The sequence below is a fragment of the Lipotes vexillifer genome, unplaced genomic scaffold (assembly GCF_000442215.2).
Source record: "Lipotes vexillifer unplaced genomic scaffold, Lipotes_vexillifer_v1.1 scaffold149, whole genome shotgun sequence".
In the NCBI taxonomy this organism is placed as follows: Eukaryota; Metazoa; Chordata; class Mammalia; order Artiodactyla; family Lipotidae; genus Lipotes; species Lipotes vexillifer.
This window is the reverse complement of record NW_006779962.1, coordinates 2,253,513-2,275,622: the sequence shown is the minus strand read 5'-3', so window position 1 is coordinate 2,275,622 and position 22,110 is coordinate 2,253,513. Positions and strand designations below refer to the sequence as shown.

Below are 22,110 nucleotides of genomic sequence, written 5' to 3'. Positions count from 1 at the left end.
GAATCCCCCTGCCAATTCAGGGGACACGGGTTCGAGCCCTGGTCCAGGAAGATCCCACATGCCGTGGAGCAACTAAGCCCATGCTTAAGCCTGTGCTCAAGCTATTAAGCCTGTGCTCTAGAGCCCGCGTGTCAGAACTACTGAGCCCGTATGCCACAACTACTGAAGCCTGCGCGCCTAGAGCCCATGCTCTGCAACAAGAGAAGCCACTGCAGTGAGAAGCCCGTACACCACAACAAAGAGTAGCCCCTGCTCACCACAACTAGAGAAAGCCCACGCGCTGCAAATGAAGACCCAACGCAGACAAACAAAACAGAACGAAACAAAAAAAGCTATCAGTTACACGCAAATCAAAATGAAACTACAAAAGTGGCCACAGATTTTTTTAAGAACCAATCACACACACACACACACACACACACACACACACACACACACACACACACACAACCAACTGCAAAGAAAAAAATCCTTTCTTAAAGCATATCTTTTTTTTAACTTCGAAAAAGCTGTTCTTCCTGTTTCTAAGAGTAACACCTCCTGCAGGAAATTGTGAGGTTCCCAAACATTTAGTGGAAAGAGAATAACCAAACGACTTTCATGTTATATACATAACTCTCCCCAAGAGTTTCTGGAGTGAAATTAACAGCTGCAATGACGCCACCGCAGTACTTGATGAAGAAGGCACCTGTGAATTTATTTTTTGCTTTTCTTTTTTTAATATTTTGCACTCATTAACCTTTCTATTTTTTTTTTAAATTTTAAAAAATTTATTTGGCTGTGTTCAGCCTTAGCTGCAGCACATATAGGACCTTCATCGTGGTGTGCAGGTTTCTCTCTAGTTGCGGAGCATGGGCTTAGTTGCCCTGCAGCATGTGGGATCCTAGTTCCCCGACCAGAGATCGAACTCGCGTCCTCTGAAGTGGAAGTGTGGATTCTTAACCACTGAACCACCAGGGAAGTCCTGGCACCTGTGAATTCCTAAAGCCAGTCCTTGGCGCAGGGCGTCAAAAGCTTCTACGATTCGCTCTTCTTGTCTAGACGCTCACAGTCATGCTAAGGAAGAGGCCACAAGCTGGCAGGCTACAGATATCTTTGATCTGGCCTACAGAATGTTATTGTTACTATTTCCCCAATAACAATTTGGATGAATATTTAAAAATCAAGAGAATCCCAAGAGGGGTTTCCCTGGTGGCACAGTGGTTAAGAATCCGCCTGCCAACGCAGGGGACACGGGTTCAATCCCTGGTCTGGGAAGATCCCACATGCCATGGAGTAACTAAGCCCATGTGCCACAACTACTGAGCCTGCGATCTAGAGCCCACGAGCCACAACTACTGAGCCCGTGTGCCACATCTACTGAGCCTGCGTTCTAGAGTCCGTGTACCACAACTGCTGAAGCCCACGTGCCTAGAGCCCGTGCTCCACAGCAAGAGAAGCCACCGCATTGAGAAGCCCGCGCACCACAATGAAGAGTAGCCCCTGCTCACCGCAACGAGAGAAAGACCACGCGCAGCAACGAAGACCCAACGCAGCCATAAATAAATAAATAAATAAATTTATTTATTTTAAAAAAGAGAGTCCCAAGAAAAAAAGATCTTGATTTCACACACACATGCAAATCCAGATGTTTGCTTTACTTCTCGGAAACTGGCAGAATTGGCTGTGCTGAGTCTTCGCATGGCACTGGTGGCCAGAGTTGGTGGCACAAAAGGCGTGGTCTCCACCACCTCAGAGTTTACCATGTGCGGACATGCAGACGCCTGTCTGGGACCCGCTGCACGGCTCTGCCTGCAGGGCCGGAGCACGTGAGCCTCTCGGCTGAAGCTAACACCCACTAAGGACTGTCTTCTGAAAGCAACTGGGGACTTTTTAAGGTGAAGAATATAACCAAGGAAGCTTTTTATGAAAGAGAAGACACAAGAGATGACTGACACTGGTTTTGGGAAACGTCCCTGACTAACAGGCCCTCCCTTTGATGGTTTCCCTGGCCACCTGGGGGAAGGGATCTTGGTGGCCCAGGCTCTCCTGCCCACCGGCTGAGTGGGGTTCAGTTTACCTGGCAGTTGGAGTCACACTGAAAGCTACTGAAATAAGGTGTGGCAGAAATCAGTCTGGTTAATAAAGGTTGCATCAATATGCATGGAGAAATAAATGAATCAGTAAGAGAATGGCTGAAAAAGTGATGACTCTCTCAGAAGACAGGCCTGTAAGTGATGCCTGGGCCCTGGGCCGCTGTGGGCTGATTCGTTCACCCAAGTGGGCTCTAGAGACCACGACTTACGACTGCTGATCTGGGAGAACTTCAGGGCCACAGAGAGGCTACTTCGAGACACCATCTCGCCAATCTTTTTCCAGTCGTTTCCATGGAGGGACTGGTATATCTTTAGCTTCTCGGTATCTCCTTTGCTATACCTTAGAGGAAGGGAAAACAGATCACAGCTGAGCATTAACCACAAGCTTAAAAGCACTATCCTCACTGCAGCACGCTGCGACCCTGGGAGAAGCCGTATACGGCGGGCTGTCAGGAGACCTGCTCAGCGCAGTCCTACAAGGACCTGAGCCCAGGTACTTCCTGTCTCGGCATCTCAACCACGAGCACCCTGTAAGTCAGTCACCGCCGTCCCTGGCTCACTTACACAGAGGCCAGGGCAAATAATCCGATCATGTTATTTCCCCAGCCAAACCCATAAAGGCTTCACACAATAAAACCCAAACTTCTGACTGTGCCTGCAAAGCTCGGCGCTCCCTAAGTTCAGCCGCATTGGCCTTATCGGCCTTTCTCACCTCGGAGCCTCTGGACCTGTGGTGGGAATGGCCTCCCTCCACCACTGGAAAGCTCCTGCAAGCTCTTCAGAAGCAGCTTAAATGGTGCATCTTCAGAGAGGGCTTCCCTGACCGCCTGGGCTGGAGGTGTCCTGCTGTCCTCTCCCACAGGACACTCTGCTGCTCTCTCACTGCCCCTGTCACCACTGGCAACTGTACACTCGCGGCTTCCCTGGTTTACCTGACTCTTCGTCTAGGCCACCACTGGCCAATGGAAATATGAGCCACAGATGTCATTTAGAATTTTCTAGTGGTCAGGTGAAAATTAATTTTATTTAGTTTTTTTTAAGATAATTTATTGGCTCAGGCAATTGAAAAGTCCAGATACAGGTGGGCCCTAGGGTTAGCTTAATCCAGGAGCTCAGTCAAATCACCAAGGACCACTTTCCACCATTCCACTCTGTCTTCCATGTTTTTGGTGTTTTTTTGTTTTGTTTTGTTTTTTGCGGTACGCGGGCCTCTCACTGCTGTGGCACTGCTGTGGCCTCTCCTGTTGCAGAGCACAGGCTCCGGACGCGCAGGCTCAGCGGCCGTGGCTCACGGGCCCAGCTGCTCCGCAGCATGTGGGATCTTCCCGGACCGGGGCACAAACCCGTGTCCCCTGCATCGGCAGGAAGACTCTCAACCACTGCGCCACCAGGGAAGCCCTTGGTGTTTTTTTTTTGGCGGCAGCATGCGGCATGTGGGATCTTAGTTCCCCAACCAAGGATCGAACCCACGCCCCCTGCAGTGGAAGCACAGAGTCTTAACCACTAGACCGCCAAGGAAGTCCCTAATTTTATTTAGTTTTAATGAATTAATAACATATTTCATTTAACTCAATATATTAAAAATGCAGCCATTTCAACATGTAATCAGAACCTAAAAGTATGAATGAGATACTTTACATTCTCTTCTCCACACCAAGCCTTCTAAGTCCATTGTATACTTCACTCTTCAGCGCATCTCAGCTTGCACTAACCATAGTTCAAGTTCTCCATGGCCACATGAGGCTGGTGGTCACATGGATGGACAGCACAGCTCTGGAGGGGAAGTCCTCGGAGGGCAGGGACCCTGTCAGTTTTCTACACTTTAGTACCCGTAATGCTTGACAGACAACAGATGCTCAATAAAGATGTGACAGGGACTTCCCTGGTGGCGCAGTGGTTAAGAATCCACCTGCGAATGCAGGGGACACGGGTTCGATCCCTGGTCTGGGAAAATCCCACATGCCGCGGAGCAACTAAGCCTGTGCGCCACAACTACTGAGCCTGCGAGCCACAACTACTGAAGCCCGTGCGCCTAGAGCCCGTTCTCCGCAACAAGAGAAGCCACCGCAATGACAAGCCCACACACTGCAACGAAGAGTAGCCCCTGCTCGCCACAACTAGAGAAAGCCCGTGCGCAACAACAAAGACCCAACTCAGCCAAAAAAAAGGACAGCTGTCATTTTAAAAATAAAAAGATGTGATAGACGCCTTAGCACAAATCTGTCACAGTTTAAGGAAGTTAAGATGCAGGAATCCCACATAAAAGCAAATACAGTAAAAGAAAAGAACTAAAGTGCACTATAATATATGTGGATTTTGAGATTAAACATCTTAAATGTTTAAGGGAAGAAAAAGCCATCTTTATGACTTTTATAATTCCTTTTTGGGGGGAGGAAGAGGGGCCAGAAGTGGTAGTTTCTGTTATTACTAATGCAACACAAAAGCAGCCATAGTAAAATGCTAACCATTTCTAACGAGGGTGATCCACAACTACCGTGGGACAGTAAGATCCTAGCATTTTCAGAAATGTATCTAAAATGCAGAGCATGGTGAATAGAGATGTGAAATCCTTCACCACTAAGAATCAAGCTTTTTAGCAGTTTCCTTTATAAGGCAAGCAGGGTCTTCCTGAGATTTAAAACAAGACTTAAAGGTATACCCTTGAAGCAACAAAAAAGAGGACATGAGAGAAAAACAGAGTGTACAAAAATGAGGAAACAGGTGCACTGACCTCCATGGCCCCTTGGAGCCTTACAATTCTTTTGATTTTTGACTTTGTGTGTTTTTTTCACTTAAGAGTTCCTTAAGCTGGAAAAATACTTTAAGGGTAAATGGTCATCGCAACACAAATAATATGGTACCAATGAATGAACTTTATTATCAGAATGACAGACTTTCATTATTCGAAAAATGTCATCTCCCACGGTGATGTAACAGGTAGAAAAACATGTTACCTCATTCATTTACCAAAAGCATCTTTTTGGTCCCATTTACGATGTCACCTTTAGTGAATTTCCTTAAAGTACACAGTGGGGGCTTGGGGAAAAGGGAGGGCAGGTTTCAGTCTGTGTGGCGGCACCTTTCCTCTACTTCAGGTTTCTTTCTTTTGGTAAAAATTTTTAAAAAGAAGCCAAGGTCATATCAATGTTAAGTTCTGATAGTACCTATGTCCTGATTTAAAATCATGGCGCTAAGTAGGACCCAACTGGCCCTGCCAGATTCACTCCATCTGCCTCCTGGAAGTGAGATCAGTAGTTGAGCCCTAGGTGGCTGTCTGGGCCCTCAAGGGTAGGAGCTGATGCTTTCTCCCTCGTCCCTTTGTCCTTAAGCAGAATGCTTACCCACCACTGACGCTCGGTCTACATTTGTTTTATTTGGAATGTTGGAAACAGACCATAATTGGGTATTTTATTTAGGAATAAAGGCCACTGCCACATGAAGCTCTGCATTGAGGCTACCGAATCACACTTAAATGACCTCACACAAGTGCTCAGCCCCACCTTCAAGTATTTACTGAAAACCCAAAGCACTGGGCTCAGTGCTGAAGGGCACACATCACGCTGAGAAGGAATGTCTGGGTTCACAAGGAGCTTACAACTTAGGAGGCTGCTGAGAAAACTGCACGGGTGACGCTAAGAGGCAGTGCATGGAGAATGCTAAAATGAAAGCATAAAGTAAAAGCCAGGGATTTAGAAATGGGAAGATGACAGCAGATTTATTCAAGAGGTGGAAACTGAAAGGGTCTCTGCAGACATACACCTGACGACACATCTGGTTTCACACACGAAACTCTTCACGATTTTGTTGTGTACATTTTGATCTACAGTATCAGCAAAGACTAGAGAAATGCTCTGCTCAATTTTTTTCTTACCTGCCTTTGTAATTGTTGACATCAAACATCTTCTTTGCACGATAGTATACGAGTTTCCAGGGCCGGGCAATGCCCTTACCTAAAGTCGGAAGAGAGGTGGTCAGAGGGACAACTAGAGCGTGGCATGAAATGCAGTCGCAATTATAAAAGAAACCCAGAAGGGCCCCTTTTTACAACATGCGCTATCCTAGACCCCAGGCGGAGGCTGCGGTTTCCTATGCCCTGCAGAAAGCCGTCTTGGGGAGCAGATATACAAAATCCCCAGTTTCCTTGGCGATCTCTGAAAACTAGATGCTTAGTATGTAGAGGCTCTAGCTTCTGGTCTACTAAATTCATGGAAAAGACCCTTATTAGGCAAAGGGATCTTAACATAATCTGGAGGTGGAGGACACACTCCAGCAGTTCTCCATAAGATAAACAAAAAACCTTTGCAAATGAATAAGCTTTTTCCTGCTTTGCCACTCTAAAGATGAAAGGATCCCCCAGCAGGGGCTCATTGTTCTGTTTTCCTTTGTGCATTCCACCTAAGAAATTATCCTCTTTAAATTCAAGAGAGATTTTTTTCCCAGTCCAAACCTACATTGCTTCATGACCCTCTAACTTCCCCAGGATACCTCCAAGAGGAGGGTTCCAGCTCAAGGCACAAATATGGCTCTACTTAAAAAACTTCAGAGACTCTGGTGTACACCAGAGTACTTTGTGCAGTATATGCAAAAAATACACAATAGAGGACAAGATGAGAAACCAAAACTGTAATTGTTACCAAGTAGGAAAGCTGGAAGCCGATCATCTAATTTGTTAGAAAATCTGTAAAAGCACTATTCTTGGGAGACATGAACACATTCCAAATCCCTGAATGTATAGGCTGGCAATAAAAATACTATTAACGTAGCAGCAGCTAACATGCACTGCATGTACTGGACAGGCCAGGCACTGTGCTCAATACTCACCGTGGTTATCTGTGTAAGGCTGGAAGGCTATGGATGGTCAAAGAGGCCACAGTTCTAAACTTACCAATGTGCAATCTAAACGAGTATTTTCTTTTTAAGTCGGTGATTAGAGATTTCTCCTCTGGGTATCTGTCTGTGTACAGCAGCTTGTCTGCATTCTCGATTCCTGTCAGAGAGAGAAATTCTTGCACGTTTTTCTCTAACTGCTTATTTTCCTTCATGGAAAACTTGCCAAATTTAATAGCGACACCTAGGATTTGGGGCAGGAGAAAAAGGTACACAACTGTCAACAATGAATGAAAGTGAACCACTGCTTGGTCTTTAGCAATTACAACAGCACCCGTCAGCTCCTCCCTACCTATCGGGGAGCAGCCCCTGCTTGTGCCCTTGACATTCGCTCTCCTGCAGAGCTCGGCCTAAGCCACACTGTCCTCCCAAAGTCTTCCCTGGTCATCCTACTCCAATGTGACCTTTCTTGTGTCATCAGTTTCTTTTTACACAGTTATTTAAAAAATAAATTAACAGTAATAGATATTCATTAAAAATTCAAACAGGGGCTTCCCTGGTGGCGCAGTGCTTGAGAGTCCGCCTGCCGATGCAGGAGACGCGGGTTCGTGCCCCGGTCCGGGAGGATCCCACATGCCGCGGAGCGGCTGGGCCCGTGAGCCATGGCCACTGAGCCTGCGCGTCCGGAGCCTGTGCTCCGCAAATGGGAGAGGCCACAACAGTGAGAGGCCCGCGTACCGCAAGAAAAAAAAAGAAAAAAATTCAAACAGTATTGAAATACAAGTTTAAAAGAAGCCCCCCCTTCACTCTCCTCTGCCCCTCCTCCCCCCAAGGCAGTGCTGCGAACTGGTCGGCACAAACCTGAACAGGTATATTCTCTACGCATATATACTGGGGGGAGGTGGGGACAATGTCACTGCAATTTACGTTCTATTCCTCGTCATAACTCAAAGCACTCAAGTCTCATTACTACTGACTGCATTACACACTACATTTTCCTAATCTTAGACTTATTTTAAAAAATCTTTTATAAAATACATACTCATAAAAACGTCGACACAGAATACAGAAATAAAATGGGGTCCTTCTATAGATACTGCTCGAATACAGAAATAAAACGGGGTCCTTCTATAGATATTGCTCTATAAATTGTGTTTTTCTTGATCAATTTGTCTATTTTTTAAAAAAACTAATCTTATCAACATGATTAATTCCATAAGGCTAAGGCCCCCCTTTTTACTTTTTTCAATGACCAGTGGCACTGGGCCTCACACAGCAGATACTCATCAGTAAGTACTGCTCACCTGCAGTACACAACCTTACATTTGTAGTTCATTCTGAAACCCAATAAGCTTTCTGGGAGGTTCTTGTGACACAGTGAAATCAAGAAGGAGACCAAGCCGGGTGTTGCCTGAAGCCATGCCCACTACAACCAGCTCACCCTCAAATTAATATCCTTGAAATTACACCTCACCGAAGCTGATGATGTTGATATGCGTGTTTTAATTTGATTTCCCTTGTGCCCCCCTCCCAGTGTCTCAACCACTTAACCTCTCCCCGTCTTCTTCCGGGCTTGATCTTCTAGTCTGTGGACCACCTGGATCCGTCAGCCCCGTTTTTCCTCGCCTCCCCTACCAGAAGTTAGGCAAAGAAGAGGAAAACTAGTGCACTTCCTTTTGGTAATTTTACAGCGCAGGTAACGATTCTGGAAGGAGATAAAGCTGAGAGTAGCGAAGGGATGCTTTTTGTGAATCTATAAATCTGAATCGCTCACAAAAGGAAGTCAGGGCTAGTTACGCATATAGAAAAGTTCAACAAATATTCAAGTTCCACAAGCTTACCCTGGGCTTTAAATTCTTTAAAGCGTCCCAAGTCATCCCGATACATTCGCTTAATTGTAGTGGCAGCCCTCTCCTTGATATCAGGGATGAACTCCTGGAGCTGCCTCACAGCAGAATCCAAATCCATGTCTGAATTATCTGAATCTCTCGAATCTTCAGATAAATACTTGGTTTCAGGATCTTTGGCCGACTCCAAATTGCTTTCTTCTTCATTTGTAGGTTCTAATCTAAGGAGAAAAACTGGATTGATTAACATTGACAGGTCACGTGCCCTAACGGCTTTCAGATTCTTTTCTTACAGTGACTCTCCCTTTGACTACAACAGCATTAAAGCTGGAAGGGATCTTGGAGTTGATTCAGTCTGTGATGTCTGAACTCTTTAATGTAGCTTTACTAACTTGGATACACCTCAGAGGCTGCCTGGAAGGTAAACATGTTGCCCTAAGCCCTATTTCCACCAGGCATTGCTTCTTATGTTACCATTTCTCAACTGTATTGCTTCAGATATTGACTTCCTAATAAGCTCAGCCCTCTTCTATGCCCATGGATACTCAAGACACCGCCCCCCCCCCCGACAATGAGTTATGTTTTATAATAATGGTTACTAATTAGTTAAGTCAATATTCAGGGTTTACATCGTTACAACTGCTTCCTTGCAGTTAACAATGGCCACATATTTTCCCCTTGGCAGTAGAAAGAAAATATAGCTTTCTATGTATCTATCACTAATTCACTCCCACAAACTTTCTGCCAGATGTCCAAAGCTCCTCTTAGCCAACTGCATCAGCTAACCACCCAGACAGGAAACTGAAACAGAACAAAAACAAAACTACGCATTTGTCTGAGCAGAGGGTCAACAGCTTTCACAGGTCCACAGCCCCATACAAGTTAAGAACCACAGGCCGAGAACATTCCTGCCTCGTTATCAGTGATCGAAAAATGTCCCCAGTGAGAAGGCACAGAGGATGATGTGAGTTGGGCCCTCTGCCATTTAACTTCTATGTGCAACTATTTTAATTCAGGACAATCTAGCAAATGTAAGAAAGTCACAGAGTAGAAATTGGGAGAAAACCTGTCCCGACTCCCAGGAACTGAAATAAAGTGCTTTAAAAAAAATTCCTGCATCTATTCATCGGCCAGTATACTTAAATGATAATTATATAAATAATGATATCTAAATTTCTTTTATTAGGGAGAAGCCTAACTCAAGTTTTTTTCCTGTTCCGTAACATTCTAAGTTCTCTGATCCTTTCTCCTATCTTTGTACATATAGACAAGGTAATTGTGGGGTCTTAAAATTCTTTTTAAACTTATACATAGAATTTCAGGGCTGGAATAGTTCTTAGTGAAAACAGACTCTAACTGCCTTATTTTATACATGAAGAACAGAAGATACCTGCCAAGTTACTCAGTTAAATGTGCATGACATCCTATACATTTGATGGTCTATCTCTTTATGATTTCTGCCACTTACTATGGCCGTGCTGAACAAAGAGGTGACAGGCAGACTTCACACCCAAGACGCACACCATCAGAAGGCTCAACACCCGCACATTACCTCTGCACCACATCCGAACAGGCCTGGGGTTTCTCCTCTTGTGGCCTGGGTTTTGCACTTTCTTCAATCAAGGTACCATTACCTTCCACTGAATCAAAGAGCATGTCCTCAGAGCTCGTCCTGAGCACTGAAAAATCACCACCAGGTGCCATGGCAGTATCAACAGAACTTCTCTTCCTTTTCTTAGACTTTTTCTTGAGGCCACTGGATTCCTGATTGCCCCCTGCAGTCCCGACCTCACCTATCACCTGCGATCCCTCTGAGTATATGTTCTCAGCGCTCTCAGGCACAGGCAAGGCCTCGAATTCCTGGTCATTTGGACGCTTCCTCTTTCTCTTCTTAGACTTCCTTTTATCTGCAGACACTGGTAGCTGTGCAATTTCACCTTCTTGGCCCATGGGAGCCTGGGGTTCCTGCTCTTGGGATTCTGATCCGGGCAGGGTGATGCTTGCACCCAGACTTTCCTGGACAGCATCACAGGATGCAACTTTCCTCCGATGTTTTTTCCGCTTTTTCTCCCGAACTTTATCATGCAGTTCTGACTCATGTTCACGTGACTTAGTAACTAAATGCGGTTCATCTGCTTCAGGCCCTTTTGTTGACTTTCGTTCCTTGCTTACATCAATGTAAACGACATCGACATCCTTTCTAAGATTCTTTGGTGTGTTCTCAATGTTTTCTTTATTCACCAGGACGTACGCAACACCTGTTTCCTTATCGACTCCCAAAGCACCTTTTCTTCTCTTTTTACTCTTTTTGGGTATAGTAGTGGCCTTTTCAGTCTCATCGCAAATTTCTGATTTTTTCAAAGGAGAAGAAACAAGATGCTGGGCATCCTTTCTCTTTTTTTTACCCTTAGTTATGTCAGCCTGTTCATTTGCCAGGGAGGAGTCTCTGAAACTTTCGTGGGGATGCCTCCCATGTCTCTCCTTATGTACAGAATGCTTAGTCTTTTTCTTGATGAAAACTGGAGTGTGGGTTTCCAATCTGCTTGATTCTCCTTCCATTTTACTCCTATAGGGAAATGGAACCAAATGGTTTATTTTTGCAGAGCATTTTAAACATTAGCTTCGGGAGAAAGAAAAAAATCACACAAAAACGAAATTGCAGAACAAATGACAAGGCTGGAGTCACGATTATAAATTTTCTATTATTCTAACTGCGTAGCAAGCTCACTGTAATTCACTTGTCTGGTTCCCTTGCCTTTATGATATGGAAAGAAAAATAGTGAATTGAGAAGAGTGCTCTGCCATGATCGGGCCCTTGTCCCCCACGGCCTCATCTTCTACCCCTCCTCTCAAACTCTGTGCTACACATGCCTTTTTTTTTTTTTTTTTTGGTTCCCCAAACATGCTCCAATCCTTTCCCTGGCTTGAGGTCTTATAAATCACGACTCCCTCTCTCTGGGCCACCCTCCCCGCCTCCTTTCATCCTTCAGAGCTTGGCTTGAACATTGCTTCTTCCAGAAAGCTTTAAAAGAATATAAACATTATGATACCATACCTACTACGTTAAAAGAATATAAATGTTATGATGCCGTGTATGTTACATTAAGAGAATATATACATTACGATGCCACGTATATTACATTTAAAACACAAAAAAAGTTTCATGTATCTTTTCTGAATGGATACATATGTAATAAAACTATGAATACAGCATGAGGATTATAACTGGTAAATTCAGGGATTAGGGACAAGTAGAGAGCCAGTTTCTCTTATATCTATAATCTTTTATTTCTTAACTGGAGTAATGACTACAGGGGTATTTGTTATATTTTTGTCTACTCTTATTTGTCTACTCTTTTAAAGTGAACTGAAATAGTTCACTTTGTAAAAAGCAAGGGGCAGAACAAGAACGCAGACTGCTTTCACTTAAAAACAAGGATTAAGGACTTCCCTGGTGGCGCAGTGGTTAAGAATCCACCTGCCAGTGCAGGGGACACGGGTTTGAGCCCTAGTCCAGGAAGATCCCACACGCCACAGAGCAACTAAGCCCGTGCACCACAACTACTGAGCCTGTGCTCTAGAGCCCGTGCTCCACAACAAAGAGTAACCCCCGCTCGCCGCAACTAGAGAAAGCCTGCGTGCAGCAACGAAGACCCAACACAGCCATAAATAAATAGATAAATTTATTTTTAAAAAACACAAGCGTTAAAACAAGCCACTGAAGGATGTAAACGTACTGTTTTAAGTATCTACCAAAAAAAAAGAGAGAGAGAGAGAAAAGAAAGAAACCTTTCCTGACTCCTTGAGCTTGGCCCATTCTGCAAATGATATACTTTCATAGCAAGCTATTTCTCTTTTGTAGCATTTAGCCCAGATGTGGTTCAGAGCAGGGACACCAAGTATCCACTGACCTCAAACTAGAAGATCACCTCTTTGACAAAGAGGCTGAATGGGCCTTGTTAGTGTCCAACAAAAAGTCCAAGTTCTGCAATAAGTTGCAATGAAGTTTAATAAGGCTCCAATGTCAATTCTTATACAGGGCATGTGCATCCTGGAGTTTAAGTACAGGAATAGAAATGTGCTTCACAAAAGATATGGTTAAAAATATAATTTTACAAACACATCTTACAACTCTCCTTGCTCCGTATTGCTTCTGGGTTTCCATTTTTAAGATTTTATTTCTCTGCGACTAAAAGTAATACTAAAGGTAATACATCTACATGGTTCAAACATCAAAATAATCCGTCCTTATTTCCTCTCCTTTCTCACAGAGAAGGTAGCATCTGTATATTCTGATCTGCATTTTGCTATTTTCACTTAACAACAGATCCTGGAGACCTCTCTGTGTCAGTGGTCTTGCAAGTCTGAATGCTTAAGCACATTTTCTACAGAAGGTACCTACTTTCTCCTAGGTAGTCAAGAAGCTATAAGAATTGTCTAGCTGGAAGGATGGGGAATAACAAACATATGGACTGATACCTATAAGCCAAATCTACCAGCGCCAGGATCTCACCTCCAACGGAGGCACCAAGAGCTTTCGTAAGGCCTTCCTCCCTGGTGTCACCCAGAGATGCACAGAAACCCCTTCTTAACCCACTTCTTTGCAGCTTCCACCTCCAAGAGTCCCCCCTGAGACTGCTCCAGTTAGAGTGCCTATGACCTTCGAGCCACTAAATTCAAGAGATACTTTCCTGGCCCATCTTTCAGGATCTCTCTCTTTCTCTTTCTTTGGCTGCACCGCGTGGCTTGGCGGAATCTTAGTTCCCGGAACAGAGATAGAACCCGTGCCCCCTGCAGTGGAAGCACGGAGTCCTAACCAATGGACCATCAGGGAATTCCCTCAGGATCTCTCAATAACAATGAACAGAGCAGATAATTCCTTTTAATATTTTTACCTTCCATTAGTTTCTTTCTTTCTTTTTGTAAATACCTTGTATGCTTCTCCTTCTGGTCTCTTGAACTCAGCAACACGTTTTAAATATATAGTCACTTCCCACTAAAACCTTCTTATAGCTTCTCCATTATTCTTTATAAATTTATTTATTTTATTTTATTTATTTTTGGCTGTGTTGGGTCTTCGTTGCTGCGCGTGGGCTTTTTCTAGCTGCCGCAAGCGGGGGGCTACTCTTCGTTGTGGTGCGCAGGCTTCCCATTGCCGTAGCTTCTCTTGTTGCAGAGCACGGGCTCTAGGAGCACGGGCTTCAGTAGTTGTGGCGCACAAGCTTAGCTGCTCTGAGGCATCTGGGATCTTCCCGGGCCAGGGCTCGAACCCGTGCCCCCTACACCGGCAGGTGGATTCTTAACCACTGCGCCACCAGGGAAGTCCCTCCATTATTCTTAAGATAAAGTCCCAAATCCTTACAGACCTACCATGCCCTTCATGGTCTAGTCTAGACCACGCCTACCCCTCCACCTCTCATTTCTCCCTGGGTTTCAGACATCCTGTCTTCTTTCCGTTCCCAGAATACACCATGATCCTTCTCGTTATCAGGGACTTTACAAAAGCATCTCATTTTCCCAGGAATGCCTCTCCTCCGTTACCTTTCTGCGCTATAACTGGTCTAAGTTTGAAACTCACTTTCTCTAATCCCTTCTGGGTCCCGCCTTCTCGTTACAATGTTTCTCAACAATCCAGCTGCTTCCCTACTGCACTTCGCTCCGTTGGGACATAACCGGCCTCCTAAGGGCTGGGATCTTCTCGTCCGTCTGGTTCCCAAATGGTTCCCCGGCGTTCGATATATATGGATATACACTTATTCGGAACATACCACTTCCCGCCGTGCAGGGACGTGCCCAAGCCAGGTCCCGATCCCCTCCCCACTTTGGGGTGTCCTGGAGACCCTGCTCTGCCCCGGGGTGGGCGTTCGGGGCTGAGAGGGAGGAACGAACGAGAGGTTCCCGAGTGGAGGGGCTTGGAGAGGCTGCGGAGAAAACAGGAGCCACCCTCATCCCTGGGGACCTGGGCCAAAGGCGGGCCTCCGGGGAGGTGAAGACAGCAGCCACACACCGCTCGGTTCAGACACGCAAACTGGGAAAAAAGCCGGAGCAACTATAAGGCGCTTTCACCTACCTTCCAAAAGCGTCGCCACCTGCCTTCCAATCCGGAAGTGCTGGTGTCGTGAAAGCGGAAGTGGCTTGCGTCACTTCCGGCCCGCCCCCCTCCGGCATCGCGCTGCCGTAGCAGCTTGCTGACTGTATGGCTGTGACTCGCATCGTTTTCTGCCCAATTTGTTCCCGGGCTTGTTGCGAGTGGGGTGGGACCGGTAGAGCGTGATCCTAAAACTAAGAAAGTGGGACAGAGCCCTTCCGCCGACTTGCTCATTCATGCATGCATGCCATTTATTCAACAGGTTTTTTTGCTGAGGGCCGTCTGCAGTCCAGGAGTGAACAAGATGCTGAGGGCTAACCTGAGGAAGACAGGAAAACAAACTAATCAACCAAGATAATTTCAGATTATCCTTTAAGGAAAATAGATCAGGGTAATGTGATGGGCAGCGACTAGAGACAGTGAGAGCTAGGTTAGATAGTAAGGAAGGCTCTTTGACGAGTGACAGTTGATTTCTAAATGAAAAAGGTGAACAAAAATCGATGGAAGAGTGTTCCAGGCTGGGAGCAAACCCAGAGGCCCTGAACTTGGTTGCTGGAGGAACTGAAACTCCCGCCAGGGTAGCGGGAGCATCGTGAGTGACGGGGACAGAGGTAAGGGGTGAAGTCAGGGGTTGGCTCAGTGGTGCGGAGTCTAATGCACATTGAATTTAGTTGGAGGTTAGAGGCAGAAGAAGCCTTGAAGATCTATTCCGATTCTCCCATTTCCACTGAGTCCTGAAGAAACTAAGCTTATGATTAAAAGTAAAGCTGTAAGCAGGCCATCAAGTCGAGGCCAGTATACATGCCACTCAAACTTTTAGTCTTACTGCATAGTGAACACAATCACACCAGCAAAGAGATTTCTCATGGAATCCTGTAACAGACCCCTGTTGTAGGAAATCTTTCTTAGGTAATATCAGCCTTACTTTGTGGATGAGAAAACTAGGGCCTCATGTAACTTGTCACAGGGGAACTTATGTGGCCCCAGCTAGGATTCAAACCTGTGATCTTTCCACTACTCCAGTATCTTGCGCCTTGCCGCACCACCTGACTTCCTCTGTGTGAGCTGCCAAGCAGCTTTGATTAAAAAGTGCACAACGTGCATTTATGTGAAAGTCTGAAAGTGAAGCAGACTAGAGAAACCATAAAGCATACATCATACACCTGTCACCACCCAAGGGCCGCTTCAGGCCTTGGATGGACAGTTGGAAGTCTGTCTGATTTGCTCTGGAAAGGTAATGCTGGTGTTGTCCACTGTTGCTGTGCAAGGCCTTGAAGTGCAGGTTTGTTGTCTGTGCAGCTTCTCTGTGGTGAACCCCTTACCCAGAGCGTTGTAGCTATTTGCACATTTAATGACGATGATAATGATGGGTGAATGACCGCACTAAAGACTGGAACTAGAAGGCAGACTAGGGATCGTCCAGGCTAGTGGTTCCCAAAACACTGCACCAATCACTCGGGAAGCTCTTAAAAAGTGCAGATTTCCAACTTTGCATACAGACTGCGTATCAGGCACCATTATTGTATCACATTAAAATCCATAGACATAACAGCATTGTAGTTCTGTATGAGGATGTCCTTGTTCTTGGCAGATACATGTATTTAGGGTCAGATATGATACTGTCTGCAGATCTTTTCAAAATGGTTTAGCAATGCGTGTGTGTGCATGTTCACACACACACACACAGAAAGTAAATGTGGCAAATACTAAGGACCAGTCAATCTAGGTGGTCTATATGGGTTTTCATTGTACTCTTCTTTCAAAGTTTCCATAGCTCTGAACTTAAAAAAAAATCCAAAGGGAAAGAAGGATTAAAATACAGATTCTCAGATCCCATTGCCAGATATTCTGATTCAGTGAATCTGTATTTTTCAACTTTATTCTGTTGCACAAAGTTGGGTACCATTGATTTCATTCAACTCTAGACTTCCCCCCTACCCATTTCACAGAAGAAAACACTGAGGACCCAAACGGTGACTAATTTGAGATCACCCAGTGGATTAGCAGTAACATCAGGCTTGGAATGCGGATTTCTATTTCATTCTGAAACACGTAACGCTCTGCCCCGGGCTGTGTGTGTGTGTGTGTGTGTGTGTGTGTGTGTGTCGCTGGGAGAAGTGGGAAGGGGCGGCGAGAGGGGTCGTGGTGAGTCGGGGGTGGGGGGTGTCTTTGACTTGGAAGTCAAGTGTAAATGGCCTTCTAGAACTCCGTCGCTTTTAACACAGCCCAGTGGTGATTCTTGGGTTTTTCTCAGGTCTACTTAAGAAAACTCGAAACACGTCCATTTAGGTGGCCGCCAAAAAGTTTCCTGAAAGTAAATCGACCAGCCCTGTTCCAGTGCCGTTGGCGTCCTGTCGCAATGGAAACGGGCGGTTCCATTCTTCCTCAAGGGGTGGTCTTGATTTTCTCTCCTTTTCGAATCCGCAGCGCGGCGCCCAGAAGACGCTCTCAGGAACCAGAGGGGCTTATGTAGGTCTTAGTGCTCCTTGCAACGAGGGGGCTGGGCGAGGTGGGGGCCTCGCTCCGGAGGGAGCCCGGCGTCCGGTGTCCACCCCGGCGTCCGTGTGGTGCGTCCCGGGACTGGCAGAGGGCTCCTCCGAGTTCCGCACCGGCCCCCTACCTGAGAAGCGCGCTGGATCCAGCCGGCTGGCCGACTCCCCGTGACCCACGGGATGCCAGAAGCCAGGACCTCCTGCCACGACCTCACGCGATGGAAGAAGCCGCCGGTGCGCCGCACGGTCAGCCAGATCTGCCCGCCCCCGCGGCGGCCCCTGACCGTGGCCGACATCCAACCGGGCATGGAGAACGAGAGGCTGGGGGTCGTGCGAGATTCCATGTTTCAGAACCCGCTCATCGTCAAGGTGAGCCGTCCCCACGCCCATCACCCTCTTGCGCTCGTCCCCTCACTGGGCACCCACGCGGCCGGGGGTTTCCACCCGTCCTGCCCCGGCCCCACCGCCCCGCTCCGAGCCCGGCACTGGGAGCTCCAGCTCTGGTCCAGACAGACCTGGACCCCCGGGCGGTCACGGGCAGGCCGCATCGCCTCGCTGAGCCTCAGTTTCCTCATCCTCAAAGTGGGATGATAATGGCACTCATTAAAGGGAGTGATTGGGAAGACTGCATAAGGTAATCCCTGCGAGACCCCTGACACGCGGCGCCACGTTGGCGGCTATTTGCATATGTATTCACGCAGGGTGAACCCACAGGGTGACAGACAGGTAGCAGCACCCAGACTGCGTCCTTAACCACCTGCCAGCCCTCGCAGGGTGCAGGCCACCTCTCCCGATTCCCCTGCACGCCTGGGCTGCTGTTATGTAGCAAGTGTTCTGTACGTCTCTTGGAAGCATCACTTCACACGCTAATTTCCACCCAATCATACTCTTAACCAGAATTACGACCCTAAGAGATAAAAAGCGCGAATCTCTGCCCCAGGGGTCCCACAGGCACAAACGAGCGAGGGAGCCGCGGTTTCCAGCTAGGTCGCCTCCTCTTTGATCGCACGCCCCCTTACATTAGCCACGTTTCGGAACTGGTGATCACCCAACGCCGGCGTGGCACCAACGCGCCTTTCGGAAAGGTCAAGTTGAAGTTTGGCGCTTGGGAAGCTAGTCATGGAGCAATTTTACCTTACGCCACTAGAGGGCAGCGTGCCTTTAAAAATGCGCGCAGTTCCCCAGATTCCGGGAGTGGAAGGCGCAGGTGATAACCGTGGATTCTGAACGCCAGGAGCTGCTGAGAGCCCAGAGGTTTTGGTTGTTGTTAGTTTTTTGTTTGTTTGTTTCGTACAGGGAAGCTGGGCTTTCTTAACATCGCGATAGAATTAGCTGAGTTAACTGGCTCCTGTGAAAACACGGATTCTCTCCTCTTGCGCTACCCAAACTCTCTCCTGGGCCAGCAGCTGGGAGAAGCTGGCTTATCACACTAGGCACCCTTCCATCTAACACCTCCCCTTCCTAGGCCTCCCAAAGTGGAGCAAAGTCCTTCACTTATTTCTAGGTGAGAAGAGCCACTCTCAGAGGACAGATGGCACAGACAGATGGGGTTCACCACTCTGGGATCAAGGGGAGAATCAATTTCCTCGCCTCTGATCATTGCTTTTACTCAAGCAGTTACTGGTGGACCAACTCCTTCCTACTTAAATACAAAATGGACAGCGTAATGGAGTTATTCTCCATGGCGAATTAAGTGTGATGTCCACCCCAAGGTATAATACATCCATAGAGACACATACATACATATAGGTATATGCATAGATATATACACATTGTATATACCCATACACTTTACATATATGTATGTACAATACACATGTGTCTAACATGTATAACATACATCTATAAGTAAAAATTTCCCCTCCCTTTTTTCCTTTTGCTTGTGCTGCATATCAAGAAGGACAGTATTTGGCCTCTGGATGGCACTAGCTGAACAGCTTACAGATGAATTCAGTCCTAATTCCTGAACTTGAACTTTGGGTTGGAAAATGTGCAGGAGACACTGACCCACCACCGAGGGTTCTGTCTTCAGAGCATGAGACACAGAGAAGGGCTGCCCCGTCAGCGGTGACTCGGCTCAAGCAGCAGGGGGCGCACTGGTGATCGTGCCCAGCTTGTCTCCGGTCAGGAAAGCAGGTCTTTCCTTCTTACTTTTCTCCCTTCAGTTCTTGATGGGCCGTAAGGTAGTTTCAGTAGCAGTTAAGATTATGCCCACGTTTCAATACTGACCACTGCTATCAGATTTTTCTACTAAAATCTGGCCTAAGTAAAAGCTGCAGAAACATTGAGAGCAAGGAGTAACCTTGATTGTTACCTTCTCCAGACCCCTCCTTACACTGGGGACGCTGAGGCTGTCTGTGGTGGGTTCTTTGTGCAAGGTTCTGGCAGAGCTGGGGGTAGAAGCTACGTGCACTGGCTCCCAGCCCAGCTTTACTTTTACCACTCCAAAAAGCTTCCTCTATTTTAAAGGAAATTTAAATTATGAAAAAAACTTTGAGGTTTTCAGCTCTCAAGAAAAGAAGATTGAAAGTGTCCAAGGTTGTGGAGCCTTTAAAAAAATCTTTTTAAAAATAATATATTGCTGAAATTTCTGTTGAGGCATGGCTTGTGGATTTCTTGACTATGGCATGTCAGTTTTTACAATCCCAGATTTTCAAACCCTTGTTTCTGTGCGAGTTCTCATTGTGTGCAGCAGAGGTGGGAGAGCCCTCTGCCTGGGGTGTCTGCAGGAGAATGATTGGAACTGAAGTATATTTTGGTTTTGTCTCAGTCTGAATCTGAAGGTTGCATCTGTATTGGGGGAACATAGCACCTTAGAAAGAGTCATTTACTCCCCCATATTGGGGGGTTGTTGCGCAGATTTGTTTTCTCCAGTGAATAGGATCTGGATTTTTTTTTTTTTTCATTTAAAATGCAGACACACTGCCTGAACAAACACAACACTGCTGTTTCACACCCATGGAATTTACCGGGACGTACACACATCAGTTATTCAAGAACATGTCTGCAAGGTGCCACCGTAACCAAGTGAAAAGTGAAAACCTTAGACATCCAAGCAGATATTTTATCAGCAAGAGCTCAACAACTCTTTGCCTCATTTAAAACCAAGCCAACTGGCTATTGAGTGGGACTGATTGAATCAGCTCCATGTTTTAATGTGGCCACAAGAAGATGTAAATGTTTTCCACTAGAAAGGGCATCTATTCTATTGTATAAAGTGACGTGTGGTTAGCCAGTTTTCCTTCAAATGTGACTCTCTGGGAAGAATAAAATTAAATAGAGAAAGAGCCAAGCTTCTCCCTGCTTGATTCTCATTTCCCCAGAACTCTGTGACTCAACAGAGGATCCTGCTACAATAGCCTTCAAGGCTCCTTTACAGAACCTGTCAGGGTGCACCCTTCCTGCCATCGGAACTCGGCTGATATCCTGTCAATACAATTATGGGGAGAGACTGTTTGGTTTGCTCCACTGACAGCCTTGAATCTTCTGTCACCCTGGAGAGGCAGGCTAGGTACAGGGGTGGAATTTATTGAATTGAGCATCCTTAGAGGGTGCAAATGATCACGGCACCCGATGTTTTTCATAATTTCTCGCCGACTTTGTTTTTCTGTGGGGCTTTATGTCACAAACAAGAAACGTGTGCATTTGTAGATAGAGCTATAGAATCACATCATTCTGGGGTTGGAAGGAGGCTTATAGCCATCTAGTCCAATTCCTTTTTTGCGGCTATTAAGACCCAGAAAGGGGAAGAGACTCGCCCAAGGCACTACCCTGACCTGGTCACAGAAGTGGGATGAGATTTATGTCACCTGACTTCCAGACCCATGCTCTTTGGCCGCGATACACAATTAGTTAATGAATGACAACCCAGATTGGTTATACCTGAACATCAGGCAGTCAAAAAAATGTTCATCGATGAATCTGATTCCATTATTGTTTCACTCAACATTCCTTCCAGAGTGAACTCTACTAATTTCTTGGGATTTGTTGACAGCCCAGAAATATTTATTGAATGTTTACTGAGTACTCTGCACCATCCTAAGCTCTCTTGGGGGCATAGAAACAAGTTCAGAACTTAGCTCTTGCCCATAAGGAGTTAATTATTTAGCTGGGGAGACAGAATATCTATATATATCATTATATATATGTATTTCATATGTATGACATATATATTGCTTAGCATAGCCCCTGCATCCAAGAAAGCTCTAGGAAACATTAGCTCTTACTATTGTGCATGCGCGTGCACACACACACACACACACACACACAGATAATAAGACAAGCAATGTCATGGGTCACCCCCCTGTAAGTTTCAAGTTTCTGCACTACCTGGAAAGGTTCAGATTGGGGGGAGGAAGCCCTGAGCACGACTCAGAAGGCTTTATAAAGGAACAGTCCTGAAACTGGACCTTGAAGGGTGAAAAGGTAGATTCTGATCAGGGGTGGAGATTGGGAGAAACTCAGCCCTCCGGGACCAGATGACTCGACCCTCCTTAGATCCTAAGGGTTCATAGATTTTCACCCCAACCCGAGTTCTATTTCCTAAGACTCAGCGCCGCTGCTGGGGTCCTTATCATCGTCGTCACGGGGAAGCATTTATTTAGAGCCAGTGTGTCCAAATTGGATGCTCTACAAAATTAGGCAACCACACTCAACCACACTAAGAGCCTAACATCTCTAATAAACATTGATGCTGGTGAACATCGGCACGTAGGTAGACACTAATGCAAAGAAGGTGGGCAGACAAACACACAGGCGGGCAAACAACCCAGCGTAGGTCA

General features: G+C 46.2%; 2 protein-coding genes across 3 annotated transcripts in view; one reads left to right on the top strand and one right to left on the bottom strand.

Annotated features, from left to right (window-relative positions):
• Nucleotides 1-11,308, bottom strand: part of TTF1 (transcription termination factor 1) — a 23,055-nt gene extending 11,747 nt beyond the window's left edge. The window contains exons 1-5 of the mRNA XM_007453111.1: nt 10,302-11,308; nt 8,744-8,970; nt 6,961-7,146; nt 5,947-6,025; nt 2,285-2,415 (exon numbers count right to left, since the gene is read on the bottom strand). Of these exons, the coding sequence (XP_007453173.1) occupies nt 2,285-2,415; nt 5,947-6,025; nt 6,961-7,146; nt 8,744-8,970; nt 10,302-11,308 (1,630 nt within the window). The remainder of the gene's footprint in view (nt 1-2,284; nt 2,416-5,946; nt 6,026-6,960; nt 7,147-8,743; nt 8,971-10,301) is intronic.
• A 6,201-nt stretch (nt 11,309-17,509) lies between these two features.
• CFAP77 (cilia and flagella associated protein 77) overlaps nt 17,510-22,110 on the top strand; it is a 138,814-nt gene continuing 134,213 nt past the window's right edge. For both annotated transcript variants that reach the window (XM_007453110.1, XM_007453109.1), the window contains exon 1: nt 17,510-17,698. In XM_007453110.1, coding sequence (XP_007453172.1) covers nt 17,510-17,698 — 189 coding nt within the window. The remainder of the gene's footprint in view (nt 17,699-22,110) is intronic.